The 23,722-nt window shown below is 38.4% G+C and overlaps 1 protein-coding gene across 23 annotated transcripts in view; it reads left to right on the top strand.

The window, feature by feature from the left end:
- CADPS2 (calcium dependent secretion activator 2) overlaps positions 1-23,722 on the top strand; it is a 571,224-nt gene that overhangs the window by 220,409 nt on the left and 327,093 nt on the right. For all 23 annotated transcript variants that reach the window (XM_043872603.1, XM_043872601.1, XM_043872591.1 and 20 more), the window contains exons 4-5: positions 6,850-6,930; positions 12,954-13,190. In XM_043872603.1, the coding sequence (XP_043728538.1) occupies positions 6,850-6,930; positions 12,954-13,190 (318 nt within the window). The remainder of the gene's footprint in view (positions 1-6,849; positions 6,931-12,953; positions 13,191-23,722) is intronic.

The following is a 23,722-nucleotide window of genomic DNA, read 5'->3' as shown; positions in this document are numbered from 1 at the left end:
ATAGATAATGTAACCGTCTGAGAGGTTAAAAAGTGAGATTGGTATAAAATAGGGTGGACCTGAAAACTAAGCCAAGCTATCTGGGTATCATTGTTTCATTCATATCCATTTGTCCCTGTTCACTTGCTCCCATCCTTCCGTCACCCGCCCTTTACTCCTCCTCCTCTTCTACGCTCTTACCCTGATCAACGGTAGTGAGAATGGTGTGTGGAAGTAGGGGAGCCGTGATAAAGAGTAGACTGTAAGAAGGGCAATTCAGTCTTAGTTGAGGCCATTGTTGGATGCCTGAAAGTAAAGACCTTGCCATCAACGGAAGGTGAAGAGCTGGGACTTGGGGGAGAGGGCACAGCTAGGTGCTAACTTGCAACAGTGTATTGAGAAGCAGCTACAGACAATAGCTAAGAACCAACTGTGTGTGCTTCAGGGCTGAGAGAATGCAGGGGTGAAGAGAAGGAAAACAGCAGGAGCAATCAGTGAGGCAGAGTAGCACACCATCTTCATGATAAATAATTTGATCCAAGTAATGGTAGAAAATTAACAGATCTGTTGATAAAGTAAATGAGTTTGCTAATACTTCAACTTTTGATCAGGATTTTTCAGCTGTGTTACAAAATCCATGCATATTTAGCACTGTCAAATAAATCATTGGGCTATTAGAAAATTATATGAAAAAACAGAAATAAAAAGGAAAATTATATAATAAATTGTTGGGTAGGGTGTTCTTTTGGAATCAGTGTTATGATTGTGCCAATTACTTCTCTATATCTCCAGATATATAGATAATATAAATAGAATAACCAGCAAAAGAATTAATCTCAGAGAAAACATTCAGTGTACATAGCAGTGCAAATCCTAGTCTACTTGTATTTTTCATACTAAAAGATGAGGATGAATATTACAAGAAAATAACAGAATATAATTTGTCTGAAAAGACATGTGCCATAATTTGACTGGGGACTCAGAAAAAACTAATTTTTTTTTTCAGTGGGAGAAAGAAGGGCACAATTGACTAGGGTTAGCACGTACAAAGACATTATTATGGAAAAACACAGCTATTAATCCTTCTTTTTAGTGATTGACAATATTAATGTGAAGACAATTACCCTGGCTCTCGAAAATAGATTAATCATAGAGGGCAATGATGCTAAACAGTGCTATGAAAAGTACTTTTTATAAAAGACTTTTTTTTCCTTGAAGATATGAGCAAATTTAATGAATTCAAGTGTTTGATGTTTGCAGCTTTTAAAGCATTAGAATGATATCACATATTAATACTAGAAAATGAAGCTGTTGAGTGAAACTTTGTAAGATTATTCTCATACTGTTTAAACTTTTCTTACCTATAAAATAATTGTCTTCCAGTGAAGTGTTTGGGTCTTCCTGAGGACTTCTGCAAAGGGAGATTTGTTGATTTGTAGGACCTCTTCTCAAACTGCTTCTGTGGAACTTGAGAGGACTGGGCCCCAGAGAGCCCAGGATTTGAGAGGTGCAAGTCAAGACTAATCCATGTTTTCTATTCCTCAAAGTTCATTTTTTAATATTTCCATTGTAGCAATCCTTTCTGATACTATCAACCAGGAAAGACATATCTTCCATCACTGAATTCCTACAGTCCTTGATCAGTAGTTTCTTGTGGCAGTTCTATTCTGTTTTAAATACTTTTTTTAAAAACTGTTTTCTATATGAAGTGTGAACTCGTAGAAAGCCCACTACTTCTGTAGCTACTGAAGAGCCTTCAGTAGTACTTGCTATATAGTAGGTGTAGAAGAAACAACAGTTGGTAAAGTAATCTGTGGATCATTCAGTCAGCATTTTTCAGAGCTTATGTCATTTCCAGAGCCAGGGTCCTTTCACGAAGAATTCAACACATCTCTGAAAGGATAAGATTGATAATGTGTAGGTACGAGGTGACCATTTTCTATTGCTTATGTTTGAAAAGTCATACAGCCTCTTCTAGAACAAAAGAATAGAGACTTCTATGAAGAAGATTCTCCTAGAGCCATAGTTCTTTATGTCTTTTGAATTAACCACCCCTTTGGGTAAGCTATGAAATTCAGACAATTCCTCAAGGAAAAAAATGCATACCTCTCCAAATTTTGTTCCCAAGTTGGATGGTTCAGACTCCTAATGGTCCAGGTTAGGAACATCTTAGCCAAGAGAATTCTGAATGTAGAAACAGTAATTCCCATGTAATGAATAGAAAGAAGATAAAAGTACTAAATATTTGTCAAGACAGTGAAATATTTTGAATATTGAAGTGGTAAAATGTTCTGTATGATAGACACTGGAGGTGTTGCACAGAGTCAAGATATGTATGGGAATCTTTTATGGTCAGGGCTAAATGACCCTCTGTAAAGACCTGAAGAATATTCCGTACCAGGAAAAGACATCTGTGAGGTATAAGTAGTCAATTGTCACATAAAGCATTGAAATCAGGAATCTAAAGTAAAAGAAAATAAAATTAAAAGATGTCTTTGTGGAGTGAAGCTTGTCTTTGGCCCCAGCCACCAACTCCACACTCCACAAATTATCCTCATTGTCTTGATCTGAGAGACCAAATCAGATGCTAGAGATGGATGCGTCACCAGCATTTAAAAGTGTGATGAATAGATACATCTATTAAAGTATTCTTTTGGGGTTTTTTCCTGCTTTTTTGTTTGAAGAGAAGGAGTTAGAGGAGATAGTGTGTAAAACCAAGTTTTCATAAAAGAAAAATAGTTATTCTCATCAAAATAGTGTATACAGCTGTATTGGCCAACTGAAATGAAGTGATTCTAGGTTTCATTGCATGACTGTAGTTGGATTGGTTGTGGGTTGTGAAGGAAACAGAGGTCACAAATGACATGTTGACTTTGGGCTTGAACACATGGTAATTAGGCATGCCAATTATATGACATGGCATTGCTCATGAAAGGAGTGACTGGGGTGGGAAGCTAGAAAACAAGATTCTGTTTGGGGTATGTAAAATGGGGTATGTGTCTTGTCTTCATGCAAGTTGAAATGGTAGGTGATGGTTCAGTTGCTCAGTCATGTCCAACTCTTTATGACCCCATGGACTGCAGCACACCAGGCCTCCCTGTCCTTTGCTATCTCCTGGAGTTTCCTCAGATTCATGTATATTGAGTCAATGATGCCATCCAACTATCTCATCTCTCTCGCCCCCTTCTCCTCCTGCCCTCTGTCTTTCCCAGCATCGGTGTCTTTTCCAGTGAGTTGGCTGGCTTGATCTCCTTGCAGTCCAAGGGACTCTCAAGAGTCTTCTCCAGCACCACAGTTCAAAAGCATCAGTTCTTTGGCACTCAGCCTTCTTTATGGTCCAACTCTCACATCTGTACATGACTACTGGAAAAACCATAGCTTTTACTAATGGACCTTTGTCAGCAAAGTGATGTCTCTGCTTTTTAATACACTGTCTAGCTTTTTTTAATACACTGTCTAGCTTTTCTTCCAAGGAGCAAGTGTCTTTTAATTTTATGGCTGCAGTCACCATCTTCAGTGATTTTGGAGTCCAAGAAAATAAAGTCTGATAGGCAGTTGAAAATAAAAGACTGGTACTCTGGTGAGAAGTTGGAGTTATAGATACATACTTGAGGGTTATCAGTGAATAGATGGCTATTTATAGCTATGGGCTTTGAGGAAAGGACCAAAGAAGTGAACATGTAGATTAAAGAGGTCTATGGCCCCAATGCAGTGTTAATAAAAGTTAATTTCTCATGGGAGCACACCTCCAATGTAATCATGGAAATTAAAAGGAAATTTGTTGCCTTATTAAATTTAGTTTGGAAAATTCTGAAAGTGAGGTACATTGTTGAAGTTACACAGTCCGGGTTTGGTGAGGGGAGGTAGATGTGTTTATAAAATGGCAAAATATGGTGTTAAAGCTGACCAGTGCCTTGACGGTGATGGTGACTGTACAAACCCAGACGCATGATAAATTGCATAGAAGTCAATACACACAGATACGTGTGCATGAAACTAAGGAAACTGGAATAAACTGGATGACAGTGTCAGTATTCTGGTTATATATGATGGTCTGGTTTTATAAGATGCTACCATGGGGAAAACTGGGCAGTACAGTGGATATCTCTCAATTATCTCTTACAACTGCATGTGAAACCTGAACTGAGAAATCAACCTTTAAAAAAGCATTCATAAAAATTATATAAACTTTCATGTTATGAAAAACAAAGGTAATAATCAAAAGAAGACAAACCATATGGGACATGGAATGGTAAACTAAAATTCAACCAGCTGATTTATTAATACCTCCTTGAATTCTAACGTGTTGTCTTTATTGTATTAGCTTTTCCTTTTTTTTTAAAAAATGTTTGGAAATACGTTTTTCTAGTTTCACAAAGTAACACTCTAGTCATCAAAGTTAATGTCCTTTCTGTCTCTGAGAGACTGATATTATAAGAGACAGTTTAGTATAGCAGCGCTCTGCTTTCCTTTGTGTTTTTTCAGACAAAATGCAGTGAAGGCGTTAATATTTTTTCGATTGTATTTATTTGGCTGCATCGGGTCTTAGCTGCAGCACATGTGATCTTCCTTGTGTTACATAGGGTCTCTTGTTGGGGTGCAGGGACTCTCTCGGTGGTTGTGGCATGCGGGATCTTAATTTCCCAACCAGGGATCGAACCAGTGTCCCCTGCATCGCAGGCTGTACTCAACCACCACCAGGGAAGTCCCAAGGCATTAATATTTTTTTAAAGTAATGGAAAACCCTCAGAAAGCACTGATAAACCCCAGAAGTGACTCAAACAACTCCATTTAAAATTAGGTAAGAGCTGTTAATATAGAGATAAAGATGTTAAATAATATTTTGTGGTGAAATTTGAAGAATTTCTAAGATTTTAAGATGTTAAATGCTATTTCTTGGTAGCACTCTTAACTCTTTACGTGCAAGGAATCATTTTGTTTCTTTGTGGAAAAATATTTATCAGCATTTAAGCAAAGATGAGAAGATATCCCATATTATGTTTACTGTATTTGAGCTACTATAGTTAAAATTTTGTTTTTAATTTTAATTTTGTTCTTAAACTTTTTATTTTTAGGACCATGACTTTGGTCACCTGGAATAGAACATTTATCACATTTTCTTTTCCTTAATAATTATATTAGTTTTTAATATAAATCATTTTGACTTTTTACACAGTGAAGAGAAACTTGTTTAATTATGAATATTAATTAAAATAAAAAGCATATTCATTTTTGAGATGACATAGAAACTCCTTTATAGCAAGGATTTAGTTTAGGAAAATCCTATTATTAATCTCATTTTTAAATGAACTTAGTTTTTTAAAATCAACTTAGAAGCATTTTTTAGAGAGTTAACCCCAGATCTGCCTGTTTATTTGTTTATTTACAAATTAGATAGATGAATGGACAGATAGAAATCTTTATGTCCATCTCGCCTGTTGTTTTTGATGGAGACAGACACGGTGACCATTATGAAGTTCTGCTTAAAATCTCTTGGTGAATTTCCAGTGCGTTAAGAACCAATTCCAAACTCCTTCATTTGGCTTAGGCATTTAAAGCAGCCCTGCCTCTCTCTCCAGCCCCACCTCTCATTGCCCTTCCCTTTCCCCCCTGCCCCAGTCCATCCCCCACACCAATGTCTGATCTCATCTCCAGATGTTTGGTCCCCTCTTACTAGAGCATCTTTCCTTCTTCTTGACTTTTCATATAGTGCCTTCTGACAGGACCATCCTACTGACCTTCTCATTTTCTTCAGAATTTTTTTTTATGGCCTTTTTTTTTTTAATGTAGCATGGTTTATATGTAGTTCTTCAATAAATGGACGAGTTAGTCTATATTATCCCAGGTGTCTAATGTTGTGCTCAGTACTAATCCAATTTTTAGATGGACTTTTACTAAAGTATGGTTGTGAGGTCTAGGCTTCTTGATGATGGAAGTGAGAGAGGGGAAGGAATTAAAATGGAGAGGAACATCAGTCTGATCTATGTCTGTCACCCACCCAGGGCCTCCCACACTGTGCATGGCTCACAGGAAGAGATTTTATAAGGAACCAATAAAGAGATAGAAGGAATCATGAGGAAAAGTTAAAGGAAGTTATAGAAAAAAAGTTAAGGATTATTTCAGTGGAGAAGTTCAAGTAATTTTCCATGTAGATGGAAATATTTTTAAAAATGAGGCTAACATGCTAAGCTTTCAATCAAATTTAGAATGAGAGAATGGAATTCTAATGTGGTGCCAGCCTGTAAAAGGATTTCTTGGCAGTATGAGCCTGTTGGTACTAGAATGAGGAGCATAGGAAGATTTAAACGGTAGAAAGTGATAGCAGTCAATCAAATAGTACTTTGATAGTTTAGCACTAACAGAAACTTATTATACAAACGAAGGAAATATTTTTTGAAAGAGCAAGGAAATTAGTGAAACATTAGTATCTCACTCTTCAGAAGTGCATTCTGGGAATTTGAAAGAACAAGAGATTTATCTATTTGGAACTATTTAGGACTGACATTAATGGAGGTGGAAGAATGAACTGAACTGAATAAACTTAATGACAACTTCATGCATCCTCAAGGAAACAAGGACTTGTTGGCTTAGATTTGTTGGGGATATATTTGGCAAAGGATTATTATAATTAGAATTTTTGGTAAACTGAACTATTAACCTTTGAGATTTATTACCTTTTTTTGTGAGCAAATCATAGTGAAAAGTGTCCAAGAAATTTAATTATACTGTCAATCTAATTAAACAAATTTCAGTGTTCTCAATAGGTAGCTGAGAAGACTTATAAAGTTTTTTTGGAATCATTTTAGTGTTGCTTTAATCTCTAGGTCACTGCCATTAAGTAATCATGTACGTGTGATTTTCTGTTTTAAGTTGGATAATGCAGATGAACAAGCAGCCCAGATCAGAAGGGAACTTGATGGCCGTTTGCAGTTGGCTGAGAAAATGGCAAAGGTAAATTGTTAACTTTGATATACTGTACCACATTTCTTTCTGTACTTAGATTTCTGTACGGTGAAAGTTTTGTATAGATAAAGCCAGTGTAATTTTATCATTTTCTTGTTTCCATGCATACCTCTTAAGCTCAGATACGTGAATGCATACTATCTAAATGGAGCATATTTTTTATTTTACATATCCATCTTTATATACGATGTTTAAATTCAATGATAACTTTTGTAGGTTATTCTTAAAGCAATGCCCAAATTTCTCAAGCTGCCAGACTTAGAAGTTTAATATTGCAGTAAGCATAGTATAATCAGAGAGAAGACCGTCCTCCCTGAAAAATCATGTGATATATCCCAAAGTATCTGGCATAGTGTTTGGCCCACAGTGGTGTCAACTAATATTTGAATGGGTGAAAAATATAATTTGAGGTTTGTAGTACGGAATCTCAGGATATATCAAACACAATATTTTATTTACTTTTATTTATACAGTCACTGTGTTTCTGTGAACAGAAATAGATTTCAAACAAAAGCTGTGCTTGTTTTTAATACTGAGGACTCTTTTGTCTAAATCATTCTCAATAAATTGATACATTAATTTACTTCAGTGGTAAAAGTAAAATTTTAGTCCCTTAAAAGAGACTTGAAGTTATAATGCTTTGGGTCTGAGAATAAGATTTTGTTTTTCCTTTTTTCTTCTGCTTAATGAAAACGTTGAATGTGTTTTATTCAAACATAATAAAGGAGACTCTTACTCTCCTTTCTCCCCTTGTCCCTCTGACTCTGTCTTTGTCTCTCTGAAGAGTCCTCTCTATTGGGGATTTTTTCATTTTAAAAATTAAGGCACAGCATGTATATAGGAAAGTACATAGGTCTTTAGTTTACAGCTTGATAAATGTGTGTACACCCTATATAGTGAAAGTGAAATCGCTCAGTCGTGTCTGACTCTTTGCGACCCCATAGACTGTAGCCCCTGTCCATATAGAGAGCTGCAGACTCCTCTGTCCATGGGATTTTCCAGGGAAGTATACTGGAGTGGGTTGCCATTTCCTTCTCCCTACATAACACCCTATATAACCACCTCCCAAATCAAGACAGTGAACTTTACCAGCAGTTAAGGAGATCTGTCCCACACTGAATTTGACAATTGAAATTTTGTGTTTTTCAAAGAAAAATATATTTATTAATATGTAAGTTTTAAGACAGCTAATGTTGTGTTTATCTAAATGTCTATTCAATTAAAAAGGAGAGAAATAATTGAGAAATCGGAGGTAAATAGAAAAACAGAGAAAAGAGAAGTTGGGTAACAGATGGCAGTATGTTGTGAGAGCCAAGCCAAGAGATGCATGAGAAGGATTCTCCAGATGAAGACATGGGATGATGATATGAATTAGGGGCTAAAGAGTTAAATTCATACACAGGGCGGAGGTTGAAAGGATAACACACCTTGTTACTATCCTCTGCATACCTGGAGAGTCACTGCGTGATTCCAGAGATTCAAATGTGGAATTTAGGCTAGAAACAAGTGGCTTGAGGGTTCTGGAGGCTTTAGGAAGAAAAATTGTTGTTTAGTCACAAAGTCACGTCCAACTCTTTTTGTGACCCCATGGACTGTAGCCCACCAGGTTCCTCTGTCCATGGGATTCTCCAGGGAAGTATACTGGAGTGAGATTGAACTTGAATCTCCTGCATTTCAGGCAGATTCTTGACCACTGAGCCATCAGGAAAACCTCGGGAGAAAAATGCTTTCCCCCAAATCCTACCCCGTGTTGGAAGCTGTCTAGAAGGGCATTTCTTTTCTTGAAGAACTGAGGCTAAGAGAGAATCCAGAGAGATGTGCCTGGCACTGTGGGAAGGACTCTGGACCTGTGATCTGCATTTCTGAATTGTCTCTTTGTGTTTAGATTGTACCTGAGCTGTTCACACTGTCCCAAGTCCTTCTCCAAGGGTCTGGCTGGATATGTGATAATTGAGATGAATTTCCAGGGGGGTCCAGAGTAGGATGGGGAGCCTGGGGTGTGTTCTCAAGTCCATGTCTGTGGAGAAGAATGTGTTTGTACAACCTCTGGGCTGAGTCAGAGGAACGAGGTCAGTGACGCACACCAGCAGGTTCTCTTTGAGGGGACCCTACTGATTCCATTAGAAATGTTGATAAAGTAGAAAAAGCATGAAGAAGGAAGGAATTGAAGCCAATGAGATTGGAATGAAAAAAAAAACCCTCAAAATATAATGTCTTTTGGTAAATAGATGTTTAGTTGCTTTGTACTTTGTTTCACCAAATTGAAGCCACCTTCCTAAAATATAAGGCTATTTGTAATTTACTGACCTTGTTGTCTTAGATCTCTACCATAATCCTTTGAACCCACAAGGGCAGATGATATAATGAATTTATTTTATAGACAAGGAGATTGAGGTTTAGCCAAGATTACTTAATAAAAGACCTCAGACATTGGTCTTTGGACTCCAGAGCTTGGGTTTGTTTTTCTAGGCCCTGATGCCTCTTCAGTCTCATAAATCCAGAAACGTGGTTTATTCATAGTTTAGAGTTGGCAATCAACTATTAGGAACACCTATCACACTTGGTACCTATTATTATAGGAAATCCACATGGAACAATGAGAACTAGTGTTTTAAAGATCTGAGTGGAGGTTTGAATCTGTTCTTCCTGCACAGTCCTGGGCAAACTGTAGCAAGGATATCAAGCCAGTCAATCATAAAGGAAATCAACCCTGAATATTCATTGGAAGGACTGATGCTGAAGTTGAAGTTCCAATATTTTGGCCACCTTATACAAAGAGCCAACTCACTGGAAAAGACCCTGATGTCAGGAAGGTTGAGGGCAGGAGGAAAAGGGGGTGACAGAACATGAGATGGTTGGATGGCATCACTGACTCAAAGGACGCAAGTTTGAGCAAACTCCAGGAGACAGTGAAGGACAGGGAAGCCTGGTGTTCTGCGGTCCATGGGGTCACAAAGAGTTAGCAATAGAACAGCAGCAACTATTACACTTCACAACACAATACAGTAGCATTGAATCCACAGGGCAGAAATCTGTTTCAAGGGATATAAATATTTTTTTCTTGTTTCTTTTTTTCTTATCATTTTTATTGGAATATAATTGCTTTAAAATGTTGTATTTGTGCTGTACAACAGTGTGAAGCAGCCATATATATACATTGACTTTGGCTAAAATTATGCCCTTTAGCCAAGGCATGATTAGGAAGTAGTGATAAGAAAAATGTGGTGGACTGGGCCAGAAAGACCTGTGGATCAAATCCGTGTTTGCTGTTTCCTGGATATATAACATGAGCAACTTATTTAACCTCTTGGCACCTGAATTTCTCTGTTCATAAATTCAGTGAATAAATATTGAACACCTTATTAAAATAATCAGGTGCTATTTTAGGCATTTGGGATACGTCCAGACAGATGTAGTTGTCTTAGGATAACATCAGACAAAAGTATCCCTGCCATGTCCTCAGAGAGCTTACATTTTGTTTGGGAGAGACTTGCAATAAGCAGCAAACATGCTGTGTAACAAAATTATGGAAGGTGATCATTTGCTATTTAGAAAATAGAGAAGATGGAGTTGGGAATATGGGAGTGGAGGAGGGTGTTGACAATTTCGTCAAGTGATCACGGTCTGCCAGTCCTTGGCAGTACTGTCTTTCTAGTACATCAGGGGTAAAAGCTTGGAATCATATTTGACCCTTTTTTTGCTCATGCCACGTTTGTCAGGAAATCCATTTGTGCCTCTCTTCAGAGTATTTCCTAAGTCTGACAGTTGTCACTGTCTTCATCCTGCCACTCTGATGCATGCTTCATCTACTGGAAAGTGAAGAGCCCTTAAAGAGTGACTAAATTTGAATAATGGAAATTTTATGGAACAGATTTTTTTTTTTTATGTATATAATGTGTTAGGGCTGGTAATGAGCTAAGCTGTACAGAAGACCAAATTAGAACACTAAAACGGTTTATAGGAACAACTCACGGTTAAGCTACAGAATAGTGCTATTTCTGATGCTGTTCTAATTTAAAAGATCAAATTTAATATGTACATTTGGTTTTGTTTCCAAGAAAGAGGCAGGCTAAATAAAGTTTAAGAAATACTATCAACAAACCTCAAAGCTTTAAAACAGAGTTGTTGTTTTTATTCCCCCAGAGAGAAAAAGAAAATCTAGTATAGTCTATTTCCTGTAAAGTTTGAAAATGCTGATACAGTCGGGGTGATTTCTGCCAGTCTCTTCCTTGAAGTATTTTTAATGAAAGCTAAATAAGAATAGGTTTTTTTCATGTGCTGTTATTACATTTTCCATGAAATAACACCTTGAAAATTTAGGGAAAATAACCAGTACACCGAAACTGTCAAACACATGATGTATCTGCCTTTTACTTTCCTAAAATATTTCTAAAAGGCAAAACTGACGGTCATACAAATATAAAATGAATAAGCAATGATTGTACTCAGTGTATAATTAATGAGCAAACTAGATAGTTATTAGAACCTAGTCTGAAGAGCATTTGAAAAGTAGGTGTTTTTAGGCAAAGTTAAGATCCAAGTAAAACCCAGTAAAAGTGATTAATTTCCAACAAGGATTTTAAAAATAATCGTTGGATTGTCTTACTCACCAGATGCACATTACTTATATCATCACCAGGCAAAATTCTATAAAGTAACATGTAGCTTCAGCCATCTGGGATCTTATATCAGTAGTAAACAGTAAATTGGGGGCTTCCTTGGTGGCTCAGGTGATAAAGAATCCACCTGCAATGTGGGAGACCTGGGTTTCATCCCTGGGTTGGGAAGAACCCCTGGAGAAGGGAATAGCTACCCACTCCAGTATTCTGGTCTGGAGATTTCCATGCACAGAGAAGCCTGGCAGGCTACAAACAGTAAATTAAACTCGGGACATTTACCCTGCATGAGCCTTGGATGGTCTTTGCTCACATATGGTATTGAAAGGATCTATTCTCTCACCTTTTTGCTAATATCTGAGTTTTGGCTGCTTTTTATGATAGCTTTTAAAATTAGTTCACAAATGTAAAAATGCTTTTGTGCTTTATTTTTTTTCCTCTTTTGCATGTACTGAAAAACTATCCAAATGTTATTCCCCACCTCCATCCCCAAAAGAAACCAAGTTATTACGTAACTGAGTAGCTGTGTGTTTTTTTCTGAGGATGCAAACTTACTATGTGGGAATGTTGCTTCAAACTATAGAGGAATATTAAAAGGCCACTTAAGAAGCTTTCTTGGGAAAGTTAATAATGGATGTAGATATTTAATAACTATGATAATACATTTGCAGTTTTAATATTGGTTACATGTAAATTATTTTAAAAGAAATATGTCAAGTTTAGGTTGGGAGGAAAGGAAAACAGGTGGTTTGAGGCTCTGGGACTGACTCATGAGATGGTGCCAGATGTTCCTTTCCAGCCCATGAACAAACTGGGGCGAGAGAGTCAGATGAGGTGCAGGTTGATGAACATGCTCTGGATGTGGTCCATTCACTCTGGAGATGAGGGTGTCTTAGGTTGCGGTTTAAATGATGCCAAAGAACGCGGTGGTAAAGGCATTGATTTTCTGGACCATTAGGCAGTCATCTGAATGACGGCTGCTTTAGGCCATCACTCCCCAGCCCATTTTGTAGAGCTGTCATCCCATCCCTGGTGGCTCAGACGGTAAAGAATCCACCTGCAATGCAAGAGTTGTGGGTTCGTTCCCTGGAATGGGAAGATCCCCTGAAGGGGAGGGCATGACAACCCACTCCAGTATTTTTGCCTGGAGAATCCCCATGTACAGAGGAGCCTGGCAGGCTACAGTCCATGGGGTCGCAAAAAGTCAGACATGACTGAGCAACTATGCACACAGCACAAGGCTTTTAAAGCCTGGAGACTAACGGATCAGGTAAATGCATTATATTTAGTGTCACAGTTTCTAAGACAGTCAAGTATATGTACATAATATAGTGTTTTATGATGAAATTGAGATACGACTGGTGTAACATTGTTATCTTAATAATTATTTTTAAGGAAAGACGATTCCCCAAGTTTATATCAAAAGAAATGGAGAGTGTGTATATAGAAGAATTGCGGTCTTCAGTGAATTTGCTAATGGCCAATTTGGAGAGTCTTCCGGTTTCAAAAGGCGGCCCAGAATTTAAATTGCAAAAATTAAAACGTTCCCAGAACTCTGCCTTTTTGGACATAGGGGATGAGAATGAGATTCAGCTGTCAAAGTCCGATGTGGTCCTGTCATTCACCTTGGAGGTAAGTGCCTTTACCCCATGTTCACTTCTGACAGCGTAAATGAGGCTGCAGGATAATTTCTGCTGACCTTTGTGATAACATTTCAAATTTAAAGCACCATAATATATTTTAAAGAGGTTAAATTAGTCTTCATTGGCTAGACAATCAGATTGTGAATGCAAATTAATGCAAATTGTCCTTTAAACATAACAGTTGTGTTAGGGTTAAATAATAAAATAATACAAGCTTTGAGGCAAGTCGCTTGGTGCCAGCAAGGCCAGTGTAAGTTTATTGGTAGAAGAAGTACTGAAACACACTTGAGTAGAAATAGGATTTAAAACATATAATTGAATTCTCTATAATTTGAAAACTCCTTTCAAGCTTTTGGTTATCCTTGTTGTTAATCTACTTTGACTATGAGAATCAGATCACATAAACCAGCTGTAATGTATAATATTACAAAAGACGCTTACTCCTTGGAAGAAAAGTTATGACCAACCTAGACAGCATATTAAAAAGCAGAGACATTACTTTGCCAACAAAGGTCCATCTAGTCAAGGCTATGGTTTTTCCAGTAGTCATGTGTGGATATGAGAGTTGGACTATAAAGAAAGCTGAGCGCCGAAGAATTGATGCTTTTGAACTGTAGTGTTGGAGAAGACTCTTGAGAGTCCCTTGGACTCCAAGGAGATCCAACCAGTACATCCTAAAGGAGATCAGTCCTGAACATTCATTGGAAGGACTGATGTTGAAGCTGAAACTCCAATACTTTGGCCACCTGATGCAAGGAGCTGACTCATTTGAAAAGACCCTGATGCTGGGAATGTTTGAGGGAAGGAGGAGAAGGGGACGACAGAGGATGAGATGCTTGGATGGCATCACCGACTCAGTGGACATGAGTTTGAATAAACTCCAGAAGTTAGTGATGGACAGGGAGGCCTGGCATGCTGCAGCCCATAGGGTCACAAAGAGTCAGACATGACTGAGCAACTGAACTGAACTGAATGTATAATACTGAGTACTATAGATGGTGAGAAGTAAAGACTTCCTTTCTGAGACTTGAAATTTCCTTATAGGTACAGTAAAATTCTTTTTTAAAAAAGCAAGTATAAATGTTATACATTTAAAATTGTGTTCCCCAAGACTGCACAATTTCATCCCTTGTATACAAAGCACTGGAAACCAAAGATAACTGATCCCTGACTGCTGCTGCCGATCCCTGTGGATATTTTTTCATGATGCATTTCCTCAACTGCTCATCTCTGTATATAGGTTTTTACACAACATCCACACATATGCTTGAAATATCTAGCTTAAATTTATAGCCTCTCAAAAATTAAAGCTTGTAGCTCTTTTCTTGCGTTGTTCTATTCTCTCTCTGCTGGGGCCCACTATTGCTATTTGAGTCTGCTAATTAACAAAGCAAAGTATGTAGTCTTAGGAGGTACAGTTTTAGATTTATTTGTTTATAGTTCTTAAACTTGGCTTGTTACCTTTATAGCAGAAAAAACAAATGCTTCTGTTCCTTTCTCCACTTATTCAACTTGAAATTCAAGTTTGAGGAGAAGACAGCTGCCTCTCTTTTTTCACTTCCAGCCTAACCTTTCCTTTGTAAGTTAATAGGTTAAATTTAGCATCAGAGTAGAAACAGATTTTCTTCTGACTCCAAACTCAGTTCCGGGATTAGCTAATAACTTTGCCAAGTAGCTTTGCTCCTGGGTTTCTTCTCAATCTCTTTAAACTCATAACCTAAGAATGTTTAATTTGAACCTAAGAAGTATCTCAGGTATAAAATTTCCCATTCATTCCTGAGTCAGGTTTCCTATGGACTTAAATGAAAAGTGCCAACTCCTTTTTTTCTTAAGGTTTTGTACAAAACAAAATCAGTTATTTAATGACAGTCTAACTTTTCCTACCAAGAGTTTGGCATTTAAATTCATTAATGATAAAAATAATTTGAAAATCAAATTATTTTTGTAATGTTTAAGCATACGATTATTTCTATAAGCACGCATAACTGAAAACAGTTCAAAACACATTCTCTTTTCTCTATTGTTTAAAAATCTTACACCATTGTAAATAATTAGCTTTTATGAATTCTCTCTCCCTTTTGAAAACAAAATTATGCTCATGAGTTCATTTTTCTATGAATTGTTAGTCCGTGCTTTATTGCCAGTGTGTTCAATAGGGCTGTTCAGTTAACAATAAAATGGTGTTAGGAGGATAATATGATTTAAAACTTCATTTAGCCATGGTCTAAGAAGCTTCCATATTTTTATAATTATTTTGACATGCTCTGTTACTATGTCTATGTAAGACAGATATTTTCCTGTCATAGCATAGTACAGATATGTTCTATAGTGCCTACAGTATTTTAAATAGGAGTCGTGTCTCAGAACAAATTGAAATCACTTTCAAGGGCAGACTACACCATGCTTGTCTGTGGAACTCCAGAGGGAATGGACTAGGTGCCTCCTCCAGCCCCAGGGCCTCTGACCTTTGCCTAGCTAAACTGAATAATTATCCTTCACCCGTTTTCCAGGCTTCCCTCATCTGACACCAGATTTCAGCCTGAGAAAACTCCGAAAGGCAAGCAGTTAATCCATTTTAAGGGTTTCACATTTCATCCGTCAGATTGAATATATCCAGCGGAGAAGGAATTTTTTTCTCCTAGAAACAGAAGTCCCAGTCTAAAGAATAAGTGCAGATTTGAAACACTGCTCAAATTTTATCATCTCTGTAAAATTTCTACCCACTCATCCCATCTCCCACCACAGCACCTAACATAAAATTCAGTGATATTATTCATTATCTGGTTTTCTTGACTAGAATGTAAACTAGGAAGTTAAGGTCTTTTTTTCTTCTGTTTTTGTTTACTGAGGTATTCTAAGAGCCCGAAAGAGTACCTGGCCACTCAGTTGACGCGATAACTGTTTTTTGAGTTAGGGACTTTAATGGTATCAAAAATCAGCTGTTGGCCTCGCAAGATTACTTTTAGGTCTCTTCATTCATGAAGCTTTTGGAGAGAATTATAAAGCAAAAGACAAGCTAACTCACAAAACACTAAGCTATACAATGGTATGTCAAAATTAAATAGTCAAGTGAAGTTAGGAAAATCCTCATCCAGGAAGTTATGAGTCTGTATGTTGTCATACAGAAATGATGAAATGGTGTCAGTGGCATGAATATAGTTTTTTTTCACACTGTTTTTGTTGGCAATAGGGCAGCAGACCCCATGACCTTCTCTGTATCTGGAGGTACTTTTGTGGTCCCCTGTTCACCAGACTGCTCAGCTTCCTCTTACTACAACCTCAACATGCCTGAGTTGCCACATAACTCTGTGGATGGACAATGTCTTATTCAGAAGCATGTTATTTCATATTTTGTACATGCTTCCCTTCTTTATGCTTCTAGAATAACTTTGTTTTATCCTTATTACATCATTCATCTAGAGATCTGGGAAGAGAAGACAGAACACAGATCAGTTTTATTTTCTGCAGTTTCATTATCAAGTTTTGCTGGGAATTGTTTGAAACAGTTACCTAAAGTTAGAGGAGATGATGGTCCGTGAAATTCTTAGCTGCTTTTATCCTTCATAATTGAAACTAGCTGTGCTTTTCAAATTCCGTTTGGAAATCAGATCTGCAGAATATTGTTGTTTTATTTCCTTATATGTATGGGCTTCCCCAGTGTCTCAGCGGGTAAAGAATCTGCCTGCAATGCAGGAGACACCGGAGATGCAGGTTCTATCCCTGGGTAGGGAAGGTCCCCTGGAGGAGGGCATAGAAACCCATTCTCCATTCTTGCCCGGAGAATCCCATGGACAGAGGAGCCTGGCGGGCTACATGAGGTCACAAAGAGTCAGACACAACTGAGAAACTAAGCAGGCACGCATGCATGGATTCACAATAGAAGTTACATCTTTTGAAAGTGGCGGTCCTGCAGGATCGAACGTTCCCAACACAGATGGGAGCATTGATTTGAAGGGCAGAAGACTGTTTAACAAGTCGTCTGTTTTAGGTTGTCCTATTTATAGCATAGCTTGTAGTAGAGGTAATGGAAATAATGGTAAGCAGATGCTTCCTTTGTTCTCTCTTGCACTCTGGCTATTAAACACACAACAGAAAGAGATGCAGGACAGATATAATGTGAACTCGTGCCATCAAGATTTCTAGATTTGACAGAGGAGCCAAGATGGCGGAGGAGTAGGACGGGGAGACCACTTTCTCTCCTACAAATTCATCAAAAGAATAACTGAATGCAGAGCAAACTTCACAAAACAACTTCTGATCGCTAGCTGAGGTCATCAGGTGCCCAGAAAAGCAGACCATTGTCTTCGAAAGGAGGTAGGACAAAATATAAAAGATAAAAAGTGAGACAAAAGAGCTAAGGACGGAGACCCGTCCCGGGAAGGGAGTCTTAGGCGGCCTTGCTTGGGCTAGGGTCCGGGCCTGAGTGCCCTGGACAATCGGAGGGAGCTTCTGTGAGGTACCAACTTGAACTGTGGGAGACCAAAAGAGAGAGAGAAAATTAACCGGCCGGAACACACTGCCGGCCGTTCGCAGAACAAAGGGACGGAGAAAGTCCCGAGAAGAGCTCGCAGGCTGCAGACCGGCCCAGCCCCGCGGGAGGCAGGAGGCAGGGGGGAGGGGAAGGTCGCGGCGAGACACAGGGCGCAGGCACCCGACCGGCGCGGGCGGGGACTGGGGCTGGGGACGCAGAGGGCGGAAGGCGCGCACGGCCGACTGGCGCCAGCGGAAACTGAGACTGGGTCCGCGGAAGGGAGTGAGTGCGCCACACCTGGGGATAGTGCGCCCATCAAGCCCCTGGCTGCCTGGACCGCTCTGACGGGGAAGGCACAGAGAGCAGGCGCAGCTTTTCCTTGCGCGCTTTTGTGTAACACCCGAGGGCTGGAACCTAGCGCAGCGCGGGGCGCGCTCCATATAGAACAGCCGGGAGCCTGAGCAGCGCAGACGGAGAAAGCAGCGTCAGCCCCTCCCGGCAGCGCCAGCCCGCCCCCGCAGGGCCAGCCCCGCCCCGCAGCGTCAGCCCCGCCCCGCAGCGCCAGCCCATCCCCGCAGCGTCAGCCCCTCCCAGCAGCGCAACGGAACTAGCTACCTGAATAAGAGTCCACCTCCGCCCGCCTGTGTCAGGGCGGAAATGAGGCTCTGAAGAGACCGGCAAACAGAAGCCAAATAAACAAAGGGAACCGCTTCAGAAGAGACTGGTGCAACAGATTAAAATCCCTGTAGAAAACACCGACTTCACTGGAAGGGCCCTGTAGATATCGAGAAGTGTAAGCTGGAACGAGGAGCTATCTGAAACTGAGCCGAACCCACACTGACCGCAACAGCTCCAGAGAAACTCCTAGATATATTTTTACTTTTTTTTTCTAAGTAAGGAAAAAAAAAAATTTTTTTTCTTTTTATATTTTTTCTTTTTTATTTTTTCTCTTTTATTTTCCTTTAAAATTCCCTATTACTCCCCCATTACTCCTTAACTTTCATTTTCAGAGATTTTTACGATTTTTTTAATTAGGGGAAAAAAAATTTTTTTTTCTTTCTTTCTTTTTTTTTTTTTGTTTTTTTTTCTTTTTTTTTTCTTTTTTCTTCTTTTTTTTCCTTTCCGTTTTCTCTTTTATTTTCTATTTTTCTTTTTCTCTTATTTCTTTTAAAGTCCTCTAGTACTCCTCTACTACTCTTCATTTTCATTTTCACTACACTATAACCTTACAAAAAAAAAAAAAAGAGAAGCCCTATCTTTAAACCGAAGATTATTCTCTCCCAATCTTGACTCTCTGTTTTCTACCTCAGAACACCTCTATTTCCTCCTTTCCCCTTCTCTTCCCAATCCAATTCTGTGAATCCTTGTAGGTGTCTGAGATACGGAGAACACTCTGGGAACAGACAGCTGCGTAGATCTGTCTCTCTCCTCTTGAGTCCCCCTTTTTCTCCTCCTGCTCATCTCTATCTCCCTCCTCCCTTTTCTCCTGTTCATGTAACTCTGTGAACCTCTCTGGGTGTCCCTAACGGGGGAGAATCTTTTCGCCATTAACCTAGAAGTTTTATTATCAGTGCTGTATAGTTGGAGAAGTCCTGAGACTACAGGAAGAATAAAACTGAAATCCAGAGGCAGGAAACTTAAGCCCAAAACCTGAGAACACCAGAAAACTCCTGACTACATGGAACTTTAAGTAATAAGTGACCGTCCAAAAGCCTCCATACCTACACTGAAACCAACCACCACCCAAGAGCCAATAAGTTTTAGAGCAAGACATACCACGCAAATTCTCCAGCAACACAGGAACATAGCCCCGAATGTCAACATACAGGCTGCCCAAGGTCACACCTAACACATAGACCCATCTCAAAACTCATTACTGGGCACTCCATTGCTCTCCAAAAAGAAGAAATCAAGTTCCACGCACCAGTACACTGACGCAAGCTTCCCTAACCGGGAAACCTTGACAAGCCAATCGTTTAACCCCACCCACTGGGTAAATCCTCCACAATAAAAAGGAACCACAGACCTCCAGAATACAGAAAGTCCACTCCAGACACAGCAATCTAAACAAGATGAAAAGGCAAAGAAATACCCAACAGGCAAAGGAACATGAAAAATGCCCACCAAGTCAAACAAAAGAGGAGGAGATAGGGAATCTACCTGAAAAAGAATTTAGAATAATGATAATAATAATGATCCAAAATCTTGAAAACAAAATGGAGTTACAGATAAATAGCCTGGAGACAAAGATTGAAAAGATACAAGAAATGTTTAATAAAGACCTAGAAGAAATAAAAAAGAGTCAATTAAAAATGAACAATGCAATGAATGAGATCAAAAACACTTTGGAGGGAACCAAGAGTAGAATAACAGAGGCAGAAGATAGGATAAGTGAGGTAGAAGATAAAATGGTGGAAATAAATGAAGCAGAGAGGAAAAAAGAAAAAAGGATCAAAAGAAATGAGGACAACCTCAGGGACCTCTGGGACACTGTGAAACGCCCCAACATTCGAATCATAGGAGTTCCAGAAGAAGAAGACAAAAAGAAAGGCCATGAGAAAATACTCGAGGAGATAATAGCTGAAAACGTCCCTAAAATGGGGAAGGAAATAGCCACTCAAGTCCAAGAAACCCAGAGAGTCCCAAACAGGATAAACCCAAGGCGAAACACCCCAAGACACATATTAATCAAACTAACAAAGATCAGACACAAAGAACAAATATTAAAAGCAGCAAGGGAAAAACAACAAATAACACACAAAGGGATTCCCATAAGGATAACAGCTGATCTATCAATAGAAACCCTCCAGGCCAGAAGGGAATGGCAGGACGTCCTGAAAGTAATGAAAGAGAATAACCTACAACCTAGATTACTGTATCCAGCAAGGATCTCATTCAGATATGAAGGAGAATTTAAAAGCTTTACAGATAAGCAAAAGCTGAGAGAATTCAGCACCACCAAACCAGCTCTTCAACAAATGCTAAAGGATCTTCTCTAGACAGGAAATGCAGAAAGGTTGTATAAACGTGAACCCAAAACAACAAAGTAAATGGCAACGGGACCACACCTATCAATAATTACATTAAATGTAAATGGGTTGAATGCCCCAACCAAAAGACAAAGATTGGCTGAATGGATACAAAAACAAGACCCCCATATATGCTGTCTACAAGAGACCCACCTCAAAACAAGAGACACATACAGACTAAAAGTGAAGGGCTGGAAAAAAATATTTCATGCAAATGGAGACCAAAAGAAAGCAGGAGTCGCAATACTCTTATCAGATAAAATAGACTTTCAAATAAAAGCTGTGAAAAGAGACAAAGAAGGACACTACATAATGATCAAAGGATCAATCCAAGAAGAAGATATAACAATTATAAATATATATGCACCCAACATAGGAGCACCGCAATATGTACGGCAAACGCTAACGAGTATGAAAGAGGAAATTAATAGTAACACAATAATAGTGGGAGACTTTAATACCCCACTCACAACTATGGATAGATCAACCAAACAGAAAATTAACAAGGAAACACAAACTTTAAATGACACAATGGACCAGCTAGACCTAATTGATATCTATAGGACATTTCACCCCAAAACAATCAACTTCACCTTTTTCTCAAGTGCACACGGAACCTTCTCCAGAATAGATCACATCCTGGGCCATAAATCTGGTCTTGGAAAATTCAAAAAAATTGAAATCATTCCAGTCATCTTTTCTGACCACAGTGCAGTAAGATTAGATCTCAATTACAGGAAAAAAATTGTTAAAAATTCAAACACCTGGAGGCTAAATAACACGCTTCTGAATAACCAACAAATCATAGAAGAAATCAAAAAAGAAATCAAAATATGTATAGAAATGAATGAAAATGAAAACACAAGAACCCAAAACCTATGGGACACTGTAAAAGCAGTGCTAAGGGGAAGGTTCATAGCATTACAGGCTTACATCAAGAAACAAGAAAAAAGCCAAATAAATAACCTAACTCTACACCTAAAGCAATTAGAGAAGGAAGAAATGAAGAACCCCAGGGTTAGCAGAAAGAAAGAAATCTTAAAAATTAAGGCAGAAATAAATGCAATAGAAACTAAAGAGACCATAGCAAAAATCAACAAAGCTAAAAGCTGGTTTTTTGAAAACATAAACAAAATTGACAAACCATTAGCAAGACTCATTAAGAAACAAAGAGAGAAGAACCAAATTAACAAAATTAGAAATGAAAATGGAGAGATCACAACAGACAACACTGAAATACAAAGGATCATAAGAGACTACTACCAGCAGCTCTATGCCAATAAAATGGACAACTTGGATGAAATGGACAAATTCTTAGAAAAGTATAACTTTCCAAAACTGAACCAGGAAGAAATAGAAGATCTTAACAGACCCATCACAGGCAAGGAAATCGAAACTGTAATCAAAAATCTTCCAGCAAACAAAAGCCCAGGACCAGATGGCTTCACAGCTGAATTCTACCAAAAATTTAGAGAAAAGCTAACACCTACCTTACTCAAACTCTTCCAGAAAATTGCAGAAGAAGGTAAGCTTCCAAACTCATTCTATGAGGCCACCATCACCCTAATTCCAAAACCAGACAAAGATGCCACAAAAAAAGAAAACTACAGGCCAATATCACTGATGAACATAGATGCAAAAATCCTTAACAAAATTCTAGCAAACAGAATCCAACAACATATTAAAAAAATCATACACCATGACCAAGTGGGCTTTATCCCAGGAATGCAAGGATTCTTCAATATCCGCAAATCAATCAATGTAATACACCACATTAACAAATTGAAAGATAAAAACCATATGATTATCTCAATAGATGCAGAGAAAGCCTTTGACAAAATTCAACACTCATTTATGATTAAAACTCTCCAAAAAGCAGGAATAGAAGGAACATACCTCAACATAATAAAAGCTATATATGACAAACCCACAGCAAGCATCACCCTCAATGGTGAAAAATTGAAAGCATTTCCCCTGAAATCAGAAACAAGACAAGGGTGCCCACTCTCACCACTACTGTTCAACATAGTGTTGGAAGTTTTGGCCACAGCAATCAGAGCAGAAAAAGAAGTAAAAGGAATCCAGATAGGAAAAGAAGAAGTGAAACTCTCACTGTTTGCAGATGACATGATCCTCGACATAGAAAACCCTAAAGACTCTACCAGAAAATTACTAGAACTAATCAATGAATATAGTAAAGTTGCAGGATATAAAATTAACACACAGAAATCCCTTGCATTCCTATATACTAACAATGAAAAAACAGAGAAATTAAGGAAACAATACCATTCACCATTGCAACAAAAAGAATAAAATACTTAGGAGTATATCTACCTAAAGAAACAAAAGACCTATACATAGAAAACTATAAAACACTGATGAAAGAAATCAAAGAGGACACAAACAGATGGAGAAACATACCGTGTTCATGGATTGGAAGAATCAATATTGTCAAAATGGCTATTCTACCCAAAGCAGTCTATAGACTCAATGCAATCCCTATCAAGCTACCAACGGTATTTTTCACAGAACTAGACCAAAGAATTTCACAATTTGTATGGAAATACAAAAAACCTCAAATAGCCAAAGTAATCTTGAGAAAGAAGAATGGAACTGGAGGAATCAACCTGCCTGACTTCAGACTCTACTACAAAGCCACAGTCATCAAGACAGTGTGGTACTGGCACAAAGACAGAAATATAGACCAATGGAACAGAATAGAAAGCCCAGAGATAAATCCACGGACCTATGGACACCTTATCTTTGACAAAGGAGGCAAGGATATACAATGGAAAAAAGACAACCTCTTTAACAAGTGGTGCTGGGAAAACTGGTCAACCACTTGTAAAAGAATGAAACTAGAACACTTTCTAACACCATACACAAAAATAAACTCAAAATGGATTAAAGATCTAAATGTAAGACCAGAAACTATAAAACTCCTAGAGGAGAACATAGGCAAAACACTCTCCGACATAAATCACAGCAAGATCCTCTATGACCCAACTCCCAGAATATTGG

Source organism: Cervus elaphus, chromosome 18, assembly GCF_910594005.1.
Source record: "Cervus elaphus chromosome 18, mCerEla1.1, whole genome shotgun sequence".
NCBI lineage: Eukaryota > Metazoa > Chordata > Mammalia > Artiodactyla > Cervidae > Cervus > Cervus elaphus.
Note: the sequence above shows the minus strand (reverse complement) of the source record. Positions and strands in the feature narration are given on the sequence as shown.